The sequence below is a fragment of the Cydia amplana genome, chromosome 5 (genome assembly GCF_948474715.1).
Source record: "Cydia amplana chromosome 5, ilCydAmpl1.1, whole genome shotgun sequence".
In the NCBI taxonomy this organism is placed as follows: domain Eukaryota; kingdom Metazoa; phylum Arthropoda; class Insecta; order Lepidoptera; family Tortricidae; genus Cydia; species Cydia amplana.
In genome coordinates, this window is record NC_086073.1 from 12,560,607 (window position 1) to 12,572,927 (window position 12,321).

General features: G+C 37.0%; 1 protein-coding gene across 2 annotated transcripts in view; it reads left to right on the forward strand.

The window, feature by feature from the left end:
* Positions 1-500: 500 nt before the first annotated feature.
* LOC134648082 (uncharacterized) overlaps positions 501-12,321 on the forward strand; it is a 30,365-nt gene continuing 18,544 nt past the window's right edge. Inside the window, exons 1-3 of one of the 2 annotated variants that reach the window (XM_063502534.1) lie at positions 501-1,742; positions 8,907-9,156; positions 9,952-10,038. In XM_063502534.1, the coding sequence (XP_063358604.1) occupies positions 640-1,742; positions 8,907-9,156; positions 9,952-10,038 (1,440 nt within the window). In that variant the 5' untranslated portion in view covers positions 501-639. The remainder of the gene's footprint in view (positions 1,743-8,906; positions 9,157-9,951; positions 10,039-12,321) is intronic. The other variant, XM_063502533.1, reaches the window with a different exon arrangement.

The window sequence follows — 12,321 nt, forward strand, 5'->3', positions numbered from 1 at the left end:
GTACCTTATATTGATATACATATACTGTATAGTTGCTAGTTTGATTACGGAACCATCAATCGATGTTACAAATTAAATTTTGTATAAAACTAGCGACCCACCCCGGCTTCACACTTCTTGGTCTTGGCTATAGGTAAGGTGTTTGTTAAAGTTTGTTCCAAGCTGCATACTGTGTATAATTTAGTAATTAGCTCATGGATTTATAAGTAGGTATAGATATGTCTAGCCTTATTTATACGTAGAAGGACGAAATTAGTTAAGAAAGGCAAAACAATAAATAACTAGGTAGGTATATTTAAATTACAATGCGCGCTTATCACTACGAAGAAGGCCGATTCCAACTTACAAATTAATGGCAATTTGATTTTATTTTGATATAAGTATGATATCATGCGCACTATCGATTTCGATAACAAATCGCTCGAAGTTCGAATGCCGCTCTGTCTAGTTATCTCGATTTGGAAAATGAGTATACGGCGGCCGGCAAGAGCGCGGCGGCGGGCGCGCACGTCGCGTCAGTTGTGATTCGCTGTCAGTGTCAACCGCGCGTCGATTGTGCGCACTCACAGTGCGCCTTGATATGAGCGGGCGCACCTGGCCTCGCGAGCACTTGTGCAACCGATTTGCCTCCATTTCACCATGACACAAGAGGAATTCTGTACTTACCTTGCTGACGAGCTGCAACAACGCTCCGACGACGAGGATGTCGTCATCAGGAGGGACCGCACCAGTGTCAAGGAAATGATACTGCGCTTCGAGAAGACGTCGATGACCAACCTCGCGGGCTCCACTGAATCTTTAGAAAGAGTTAAAGACATAGACCTAGACATAAACTTAACGAGTGTGGTAAACCCGGTGCAACTTCATATTCAAAATTTGCATCCAGTGAATAGATCTCATGACCGTAACTCAAATGTATCGGTGAATTCGATTTTGTCCAATGTGTCAGAAATTAGTTATGAATCGAATTCATCAGGTTTTGTATCCGATCGGAAATCAGGTGTGGAGAGGCTACGTCCTCATAGGCCTGCACCACCGCCTCCGGAGCCATTTAACGATAACTCGTCCGCTGAAAGTAAATCCCCCAGGTCCGAGGTGGTACAGCCGCCGAGACGATTTTCCTTCGCGACACCGAACTCTTCCCCCGTTGTTCTGCGTCGACGCCAACCTCCAGTTATACGGAGGAAATCAACTGTTTCCAATCAACATTTAGGAGAAGCTCATTGGTCATATGGTGTTACACAAGGTGACCTAGAGAAATTACTGAGACTGAAAACGTCCGAAGTATCAGATGGCGAAGAACCTAAAAATACTCGTCCAGTAATATCGGAATCTGATAGCAGCAGTGATGATTCTTCTGATAGTGACAAGGCCGATCGGGGCGAGGATTACGTAGTGAATATTGACGATAGTAAAGCGGACACCCTGTCGACGACCACTGATACTCTAATTAACGAGGAATGCAGTGATGAAGGAGACTATTTCTCTGTTACATCAGGTGCTTCCGGTGAACGTAGTAATTATGATAACGTTAGCATTAAGTCCATATCTTCATTCGACGGTATGGTTCCGTACCAAAAATATGACAGTATTACAGTGTCCTCAGACGAGTTCGGTTCCGAGGTGTGCCATGCGCCAGACACCGAGTTCCTTACAGTGAGTGCAGTGAACGAGTGGTGTGTTACAAAGTCTGCGGAACCGGTATTGCTAGCAGTGGAATCGAAAAAGGAGAAATATCGACGGTGAGGTCACTTCACATTTATCCGATAACGTGTAAAAATATTTGCGATATCGATGCTAGGCTTTGTCATGCCATAGATAACTGATATAGGTACTTATCTTTTACCGCTAAGATATGGATATTGCGTCTTTGTCCACTTAGTTTATTTATTCATTAATGGCGTTATTCATAAACCGCTGTTAACTTAATGAGTTGATGATCGTCGTTTGTTCCTATCTGTCGTTATGCCATAGAGAGGGACAAAGATGATCATCAGCTGATAACTTAGCAGACGTTTATGAATAACGCCGTAAATCATTAGCTGTTTCACATACGTACCTTTTATGCATTCAAAGTGTCACACACATATATAAACCTGCTGGTATTCCTATAAGAACATGCCATTACTTATTATATCGTATGAACATCATACAAATGTATCGGTGACTTTAATTTTACCCAACGTATCAGAAATTTGTGAAAATGAATCTTAGAATTTCAGGTTTTGTATCTTATAAATAGATATAATACCTATTTGATTTGTAAAAGTTTCCTTCTCAAAGAAAAATCTATCTAACAAAGTAACGCTCGGTCTTTTAAAACATGGTGTGCATTCATTATATTATTCACAAAACTATACAATATTGGATCATACCAAGGACACACATCACATACTATTATAGTTCGCAAATTTATGAATAATTGCAAGCTACATTTATAACAGGCATAACAGGTGACTGTGATGTTTGTAGTAGGTATGTCTTTATGGCCTCGCCATGATGTTTATTCAAATGCTTTGAGCCATACAGCCATGCGTTTACAAGTCATATTTGACATTCAGTTCCGTTTGATACAAAGAAAATTAAGTGTTCATACACAAATCTTATACCTTTAAACGAGCAATTCTTGTATATTTATTTATATGTATATATATATATATATTTCGGAGATCTCGGGAACGGCTCTAACGGTTTCCATTAAATTTGCTATATGGGGGTTTTCGGGAGCGAAAAATCGATCTAACTAGGTTTTATCTCTGGGATAACGCCCATTTTTGAGTTTTGATATGTTTTTCGAACATAATCGGTCTCCTACATATTGACGTTTAATTAGGTACTCGTATTTAGTTGAACTACCCAATACACGTCACACGATAATATATATGCTTGGGAACTACAAGATGAACAGATTATTATTAGGGACTTCGCTTTTCCTTTTTAGGGTTCCGTAGCCAAATGGCAAAAAACGGAACCCTTATAGATTCGTCATGTCTGTCTGTTTGTCTGTCTGTCCGTCCGTCCGTATGTCACAGCCACTTTTTTTCGAAACTATAAGAACTATACTGTTGAAACTTGGTAAGTAGATGTATTCTGTGAACCGCATTAAGATTTTCACACAAAAATAGAAATTTTTGGGGGTTCCTACTTAGAACTGAAACTCAAAAATTTTTTTTTTCATCAAACCCATACGTGTGGGGTATCTAGGGATAGGTCTTCAAAAAGATGTTGAGGTTTCTAATATCATTTTTTTCTAAACTGAATAGTTTGCGCGAGAGACACTTCCAAAGTGGTAAAATGTGTGTCCCCCCCCCCCCTGTAACTTCTAAAGTAAGAGAACGATAAAACTAAAAAAAAAAATGATGTACATTACCATGCAAACTTTCACCGAAAATTGGTTTGAACGAGATCTAGTAAGTAGTTTTTTTTAATACGTCATAAATCCCCTAAATACGGAACCCGCACGAAACATGGGCGAGTCCGACTCGCACTTGGCCGCTTTTACTCATTTGTGTCTTCAATATTCTTTGGTCCTTTTAATTCTTTTGGTTCTATTTGGTATTTAAAAATAATAATTTCTGCATGTGTCTGACTTATCGACAGTGTTTTGGCGGGATTTTTCTTAACAGCGGCCAATAGATGCCTAATTCTGGAGTAAATAATATGACCAAGTAAAGTATAGGGTGTAAAGCAAATTAATTAGGTAGGTACTTTGAAACCTCTTTTTAAGACTTCCAATGATACATTTTACATTTGACTCTTCAAATTATACATTTATGATATCAAAACAACAAAAAGCGCTGGTGGCCTAGCGGTAAGAGCGTGCGACTTGCAATCCGGAGGTCGCGGGTTCGAACCCCGGCTCGTACCAATGAGTTTTTCGGAACTTATGTACGAAATATCATTTGATATTTACCAGTCGCTTTTCGGTGAAGGAAAACATCGTGAGGAAACCGGACTAATCCCAATACGGGCCTAGTTTACCCTCTGGGTTGGAAGGTCAGATGTCAGTCGCTTTCGTAAAAACTAGTGCCCACCCCAATAACTGGGATTAGTTGCCAAGCGGACCCCAGGCTCCCATGAGCCGTGGCAAAATGCCGGAACAACGCGAGGAAAATGATGATATCAAAACAACAGCGTAAATGCGTGGGTACCTACCTATTGTTAGTCGAGTTGTGTTCGCAACGAAAGAAGCATCTTACCGGCCTTAGCGTGGGCAGCAAGGTTGCGTAATATTTATTACTTCACATCGGTAACCATTTTTCTTGTTCTAAATTATAGGAAAATAATTTCCCTTCTTCATAAGCTACATGAATTTGAATAACAATACACTTTTATGAGTATACATTACATATACAGTGAAACCTGGTTAAGTGGGACATGGATAAGTGAGAAACCTCTATAGCTGGGACTCATGGTGCGGTCCCGACACTTTAGCACTGAATGACCTCTGTTAGTGAGATAAAACGAACCTCTATAACTGGGATTAGCTGTTGTGATTTTATAGTCACATTTACCTCTATAAGTGAGACAGGGAGTGTATTTTACCTCTTTTACTGAGACTATATTTATAAGATTACATTTTCCTAATTGTTTTTTTAGAATTGTATAGGAATTGACCTCTGTATCTGAGATAACGTCAATCTATGACCTCTCTAACTTGGACTTTATTGATCAATTTACGTATTCTTACTAACTCTTAGTCTATTCACAAATTCCGCATTTGCTTAATTGTGTCTAAACGACTTCAAGTTTCATTTAGTTACTTTATATAGTTAAAACTATCGAAACGAAAGCTGAAATTTTGATAAGTAACACGAATAAACAGATTTTCATTTAATACATTTCTAAGACGCAAAGAAGTCCGTATCAAATTTAATTGAAAAAATCTATCCTTTGGAGAATCATTCAAAATAAATTCAAAGAAATATTTAAACAGACTTATATTTAGGAACAAGGATTATTATACCTTATTTATTTTTAAAGATAATTACAAAATACCTTATTAACCACCTCTATAACTGAAATATATCCTCTATTCTCACCTCTATTAATTGGACCCTCTGTAAATGAGACAGACATTTATTTGTATCTGGCTAACTGAGAGCCTGGGTAAGTGAAATACCTCTTTAAGTGAGACAAATCTGCTCGTCCCTTGAAGTCTCACTTATCCAGGTTTCACTGTACCTATTACGTATCGATTCTCGTGTGTTAGGTGGTCTATACCCAGCAGTGGGACGTGTATATTAAATGTAACAATATATATGTGTATATTATGGGACAATCTTACACAAATAGACCAAGTCCCACACTATATAATATAATGCCTGCGTTGCAGGTATTAAATTAAATTAAATATCATTTATTATCATTTATTTATTATTTATTATGAGATCAAGGGGAGAGTCCTTTGCCCAGCAGTGGGAAACTAAAACGAGCTATTGAAAATTGACCCATCGTTCCTTTCTATTGAAAAACTTTAGTTCCGAAATTGCTGGAGAGTGAGCTTGTTTAAAATTCGAAATTCATGTAGCGTTAATTGTTTAAAATTCGAATAGAAATTGTAAAGTTACCTTGCAGACCTCGCATCTAAATATATTTGGTCATGATATTTTGAGTTTTATTCACCAGTACTAGAGTTCACTTTTATTAGCGATTTCATCAAGATGTAGCTTTATTGAATTATATTTGAGTGATATAAAGTTAGAATGTAACTGTGAGATCCTCGTATTTCATCCTGTAAAAGATTAGAATCTTTTTCATGTAATGTCATTGAGTTTTTCTTTATTGATTTAAATGCCATCTAAATGAGTGGCCATCTAAACCTTACGGTCACGTGATCGCCTTACGCTGTCTCGAGTTTATCATTTTTTCCCCACCTCAAAAAGTGCCCAGCGGCGCTAAAGAAGTTTTCACTTCAATAATTTATTATCAGGCATCTACTTAAAAACACACAAAAACTAAATACTTAAATACACAAAAAACATCGTATACACTCACTAATCTACACGTTTTTAATAAACCTCAAAATATTTGCAGGTCTCTATAGGTAACCTGGGTGCAATTTACAATGGCTATAATTCGTAAGATGTAGTTATGTTATTGACCGACGAATGAGGAGGTGTCAAGAAGAGTGAGTGTAAGGAGAGCTATCCTAAACACTATTGCAAATAGACGCGGAAAAATGATTCGATTTGATACGACACGACCGTTTCTTTAAAACTATCCTGGAGGGGTGGATAGGGCACAATCGTGGTAGAGGAAAACCCAGACAGACTGTTACTTAGAGCAAGTGAAAGAAAAAGTAGGGGTCGTGTCGTATCAAAAAGTCAACGAGCTGGCTCAAGATGGGGAAAGCTGGAAGATACTCCACCGACAAGAGAATGACTCTTAAGTTCGTGATGATGATGCGATAATGTTATGTCGTACGATGCGAACGCGTAGACGTATTACTTATATAGTAAAACAAGTAAGGAATATTGCTAAATCTTAGCATAATAGGGTTTTCGACTATTGTTAGTGATATAATACTACGTAGGTAGGTACTAACAGGTTTCTGTTGTTAATCGCATAAGCCACTGTTGACATAATATTGAGCGGTGCGATCATTTCGCGATGCTAATTGTAAATAATCACTTTGCGAAACCATCCATTTATATCAACAATCTGACCATGATGTTTTAGTAGGTATGTGCCATATAATAATTAGGTTAGTAGTGTCATACATATCATAATCAGACATTGAAGTTTTTGTAGTAGGTACTTACCTACTTTCTGAAATATCTTGTTTAAAGGCCTTGTCGCAAGTATGATTTTCATTTGATATCGTAAACATATCAAATATAATTATGTAATTTTAACGTTAAATTTTTGGCAATATTATAAAAGCTTCAGGGCCAATTCTTTTAACAGCATATTAGATTGTACAGGTTGTTGTTATTATTAATTAAAGCAAATAAAATAATATAGACAACTGTACAACTGTACGGATATGATGGTCGTTCTTGTCTACGTGACAGCGTGATAAAACGGTGTCCGTCACTTTCTTTCCCACGGTGTTAAACAGTGACAGTTATTTTATCACGTGGATAAAGATGGATAAAGCTATCCATAATAGGCTGGCTGATGACCTATCGGTCCAGGCAGGTATAGGTAGTCAGTAGTAAGCTAGTTTGATTTTCCTGGCTAAGCCTGCAGTTGGTGTTAACAATCCTAGGATCAAAACCATGGATGCATAGGCATTTATTTATGAATTTAGGAATTTTGAATATTAAATCTTTGTTCCTGAGACATGGGTATTTTCTATATTTATGGGTATTTTATTTATTTTCTTTATGTGTATTTATATATTAAATTTATTTTTGTCTAGCTATCTTGGGTTCGAGAAAATTACATATAGTATTTGCTTATTTATTTATTTAACTCTCGGTCTTCAAAATTAAGTGGATTATTCGCCGGAATCGGTATCTGGCTTTTTACGGCGAAAAATATGTATTTGCCTCCGTTTATAGATTCCAATTAATTTTGTAGTTAAACTTGCAATTTAAATATTTATGTAGGTATCTATAAATCGACTACAATGATTTTCAAACGTTTAAGAATAATTGCATGACATCATAAAGGTATGTGTAGGTATACGACTCGCGCGGACGATTGCCAAGGTTGCTGAACTAGAATATTGTTGTGTAGTGAAAATGCGCGAAAATTCTCGCGTTTTCAAGTGTTTTCTGTAAGACGTATATTTTTCACTAAGGTGTAAATTGTGTGTACAATTGAATTAGCTTTAATGCTGTTTTAATATACATCGTATTTTCATAGAAACTGTTCATTCAGAGTAAAAGGCGAATATCTAAAAGATTAATATATTTTCTAACAAGGCGGTAGTTCCACCACAGAATAACTAATAGTAGTAATAGTACTACCGTTCCACAATGCAATGTCTAAAAAAGTCAAATGCTCTGGACATAGAAATGGGACTTCTAGTTAATGAAGCAAATAATCAAATGTTAGGAATTTTCTCGAGCGTTCGACGTGCGTTCTATAAAGAATGAAGGAAGGTCTAAAATGTCTTATATGCGTATAATGAGTAAGACACTAGTTTGATAATTAGCCTTAATACTCGGTTCTTTCTAAGCAATAACTGACACATAAAATATTTTGAACGACGTACCTATCCCACGACATCCCGTAACATAAAAGGAAGATACTCATAAATATGTTATTAAGATTTGATTTTAGTGATTAATATTTAAAAGAACATCACAAAACTAAGAATTCCATATTACGGCACTCTATGAATATATTATGGAAAGTGGAAAAAAGATTAAGTTTTGATGTTATTAACAGAAACCATTAGCAAATGATACCAATTAGAGCTATTTACTAACCAGATTACCAAGACAATTATATTACGTATTGTGCATTCTTGAATGGATATGCATATTTATACATTCCTATTATACCTAAACTTAAAATATGTCACACACATCAACATCCAATGCAAAAGCCAAACAATAGTGCATTCAATTTTTATGATATCATGCACTTTATTTGAAAGTTGAACACGCATAACAAGTATCATAGTCGATATTAAACTTTCGTGAGACATATTTTAAACTGTTTATACGACAACGGTTTCACTCACTTGAATTTTTAGTCGCTATTGGCGACATGTTTCGGGCCCTTCGGGGGTCCTACCTCAGGCTCGAGTGCTCGCGGCGACTGCACGCGCGAGTGGCGTGATCAGTGCACGAGTTGCAGTCGCCGCGAGCACTCGAGCCTGAGGATGGACCCCCGAAGGGCCCGAAACATGTCGCCAATAGCGACTAAAAATTCAAGTGAGTGAAACCGTTGTCGTATAAACAGTTTAAGTATCATCGTAATTGTGGTTTTGTGTCATCCCCTTGCAGGCGACTGACAGAAAGAGTAAATGAGTTGCTTCACACCGAGAGCGTGTACGTGGAACGACTGAGGCATGTGGTCGAGAACTACATTCCCGAAATGGGCAGAGATGACCTTCCCAACACCCTCCAGGGTATGAAGACTGACATTTTCGCCAACATCGAGCGTATCTTCAGGTTCCACTCCGAAGAGTTCCTGCCGGCTTTACAAGACTGTGAGAATGATCTCAGAAAGTTGGGACAATGTTTTAGGAAGTTCGTAAGTACCGCTTATGAATTTATATACGTTTTCAGGGTGAAGGAAGTCAGTTTAGACTGTTAGGATAAATCAGAACTGAAGATCCGTCTTCCGAATTAGAAAAACTAGTGTCAAAAATGTGCAGTCTGCGTTACAGATCTCAAATATTTTATGGTTTTGCCTCACTGACCTATTTTAATTGGTCAGCGTATTACTATTTGCTCCAGTTTTAAGTTTTTGGAATAAATATTATAGAAATATACAATACAGTGAAAAGGTAAACGAAAAAATCTTAAGAACACTAAACTGCTTAAAGAAACAGATTCTGAGATAAATCTGCACGAATAGTAATTGATGTAATTAATAAAGGTAACTTTAATTATCCAGTAGTCATAAAAACATCGGTGTCATGGACTGCGGCGCGCGTGATTCCGTCTATTCTTGTTACCGTCCACTGTAATCTGGCCTTTCTCATAATAAACTTGATCCGTTATTTTTACAACATTAGCGATATTTGGATTAGACAGCGGTTCTAACAAATTTGGTCGGTCTATATCCATGATATTAGTAATGCACGATTTTTCACAGTTCCGTAAGTTACCGCCAGATTGCCCGGGTTACAGATACTTTTACGGCAAGCCGTTTTAGCCCGGAGAAAGTACTTGATGAAATTTCACTAACTTCGACACGCATTGCATGATAATTCACACAGTTTTGCTGTAATCTTCAAAAACATAAATGTTTCTTGTACCACCTACCCTAAAATATACATTTTTAGTTTGCCATAGAAGTGTTGAACAAATATTTTATTTTCAGGAGCAAAAATTCAATATGTACGTAATGTACTCCAGAGGTAATAAGAGAGCTACGAGACTGGTATTTGAGCACAAACAATTCTTTCAGGTAAGCTGTTTTAAAATTATTTTCATACTGCTTATTATCGACGTTAAACTAAAACTTAATGCAAAAAGTAGTTACCAATTAACTGTACTAGGTACTACTGTCACATCATGCATAACAGCTGTAAGGCAGTTATGACACTGGTGACATGTCTGGCGTACTCTGATTGTAAGAACAGGTTATACATTAAATCTGTTTTTGTTATAGGTACCTATGATCTGTCAGTGTCAAAAGTGACATTTCTTCAATCAGAAATCGTATCCGTGACAAATCCAGGTCGAATTTATAACCTGTTATTAAAATCAGAATATTGCTCCGGATATGATACCAGTATGATGACTATCTAACAGCAAAGATAATAGATAGTATAGAGGGTTATTGTCATAGTAAATTTTGTAATCACAATAAGTTTACTGCCATCTATCGACACGTGATTAAAACTGAATATGAAAATATATAAAAATATCAAAAATTGTAGGTATATGTGTCTATATACATGTATAGGTATGGACACATGTTTTTATTATTATTTTTTTAGAACGCCATATGACTTTGAACTTTGACCCATGTTCTTTCACTGATATACGTGATAAAATTGTTAAGTATCAAACGGTCTCGCCAACGCCATCTACCCGAGCAAAGGTGTGGCGCCATCTATTCGAGAATAACTTTTTTTTTTATTTCCGTGGTACGTTTTTTCCCTAGACTTTACTTATCTTATACGGAGTTACGAGTACATATATCTTTGCTAACAGTCATAGGAAATCTTATTCAATTGTTTACTGTGTTTTCGCACAATAAATTCCACGTTCAACCTGGCTTTCCAATTTTTTTTACAACTGTTACGCATGGTGGTGCAATTTCTTTAATAGGTACAGGATACCGATGATCAACTTGAGTAATCAATGTGAAGTGGTGACAGGCTATTGAAATCGGTCCTTGGATTAAGGGTCGGCTGTTTTTTAAAATAATGTCTTTTATTCTATTCATACCAAAATACATCTCAATTAAGTCACATTACAGATAATTTACAATAAATACCTATAAACTAACTTATATACTAAAACTACAAATAAATACAGCATAAAAATCTAAAATAAACCACCCTGAATCGTACCTGGCTCAAAGGTCCCCATTATTCCTGCTGCGTTCCCCCGCTGAACTGCAATGGAAACCTGCTGAACCAGATACGACCCAGAGCGAGGATCGCAGCCCCTCTCACGCAAACAACGCCCCAAATCCCTAAAGAAAGCGCGCGCCTCTGACCCCCAAGGCCCTGCCGTCTCGATAGCCACCGGCACAAAGTCGTACGAGGATTCCAGCGCGGAATACTTCGCGTGCTTAGCCCTTGCCGCGGACTCCGCTGCTGAGCCAGCACAGCTTGTGGTCTGCCTCAAATGGAAAAAATGTCTGTTTTTTAATAAGTTTATACTTAGTGTCAAAATGCTAAGGTGTAATAAAAGTTTTTGACCTTGAAATTTATGTACATATTTCTAAAATTAAAACGTAAATAAATGAAATACGTACAATGTTTATCCCCGTAATCAAAAAAGGAAGCTGCATCAGTTTATTACGTATGTATAACATCCGATTATAATATTAGTTATTTTTATGTCAATATACAGTATGTAAACTAATGAAAAACATTTACTCAAACCCGTTAATGTGTAGGTCACATTGAGCAACTTTTACTATGGCACCAACCCCGAAATCGCGAAAAAAATTGAAATTTTCAATGGGAGAGTCAATTTTTTTTTCGCGATTTCGGGGTTGGTGCTGTAGTAAAAGTTGCTCAGTGTGACCTACACATTAACGGGTGTTATTCGTTAGTTTACATACTGTATACTTACTTACTAGTTTAGCGTGATGACCCAAAATGAGTCTTGGCCTCCAATACGAGAGCACGCCATTTTACCCGGTCCTGCGCGGAATCAGGCCAGTTTTGACACTTTTGACTGATGCCGAGCTCCCGGAGATCTGCTTCCACTCTATGCGCCCGCCCATATACATTGAAAAAAAAAAAATCGAAACATAATTATTTAAAGTTATATAAAGTACTGTTTTAATATACAACCTACATCTTTATTGCAATATAGTGCATGCGGTAAGCGAGTCTTTATATACCTATAAAATGAAAAAAATATGTTGTTGTATTCGTTATAAAACGATCTGCGATGCTCGGTAAGCTACGGGAACCGGAATTGCAAACTTTTCACAAATCACTGGAGAGATGCCGTTATCATGATGGACATGAAGTGTCATAAACAGCAAATTGATCGTACGTCT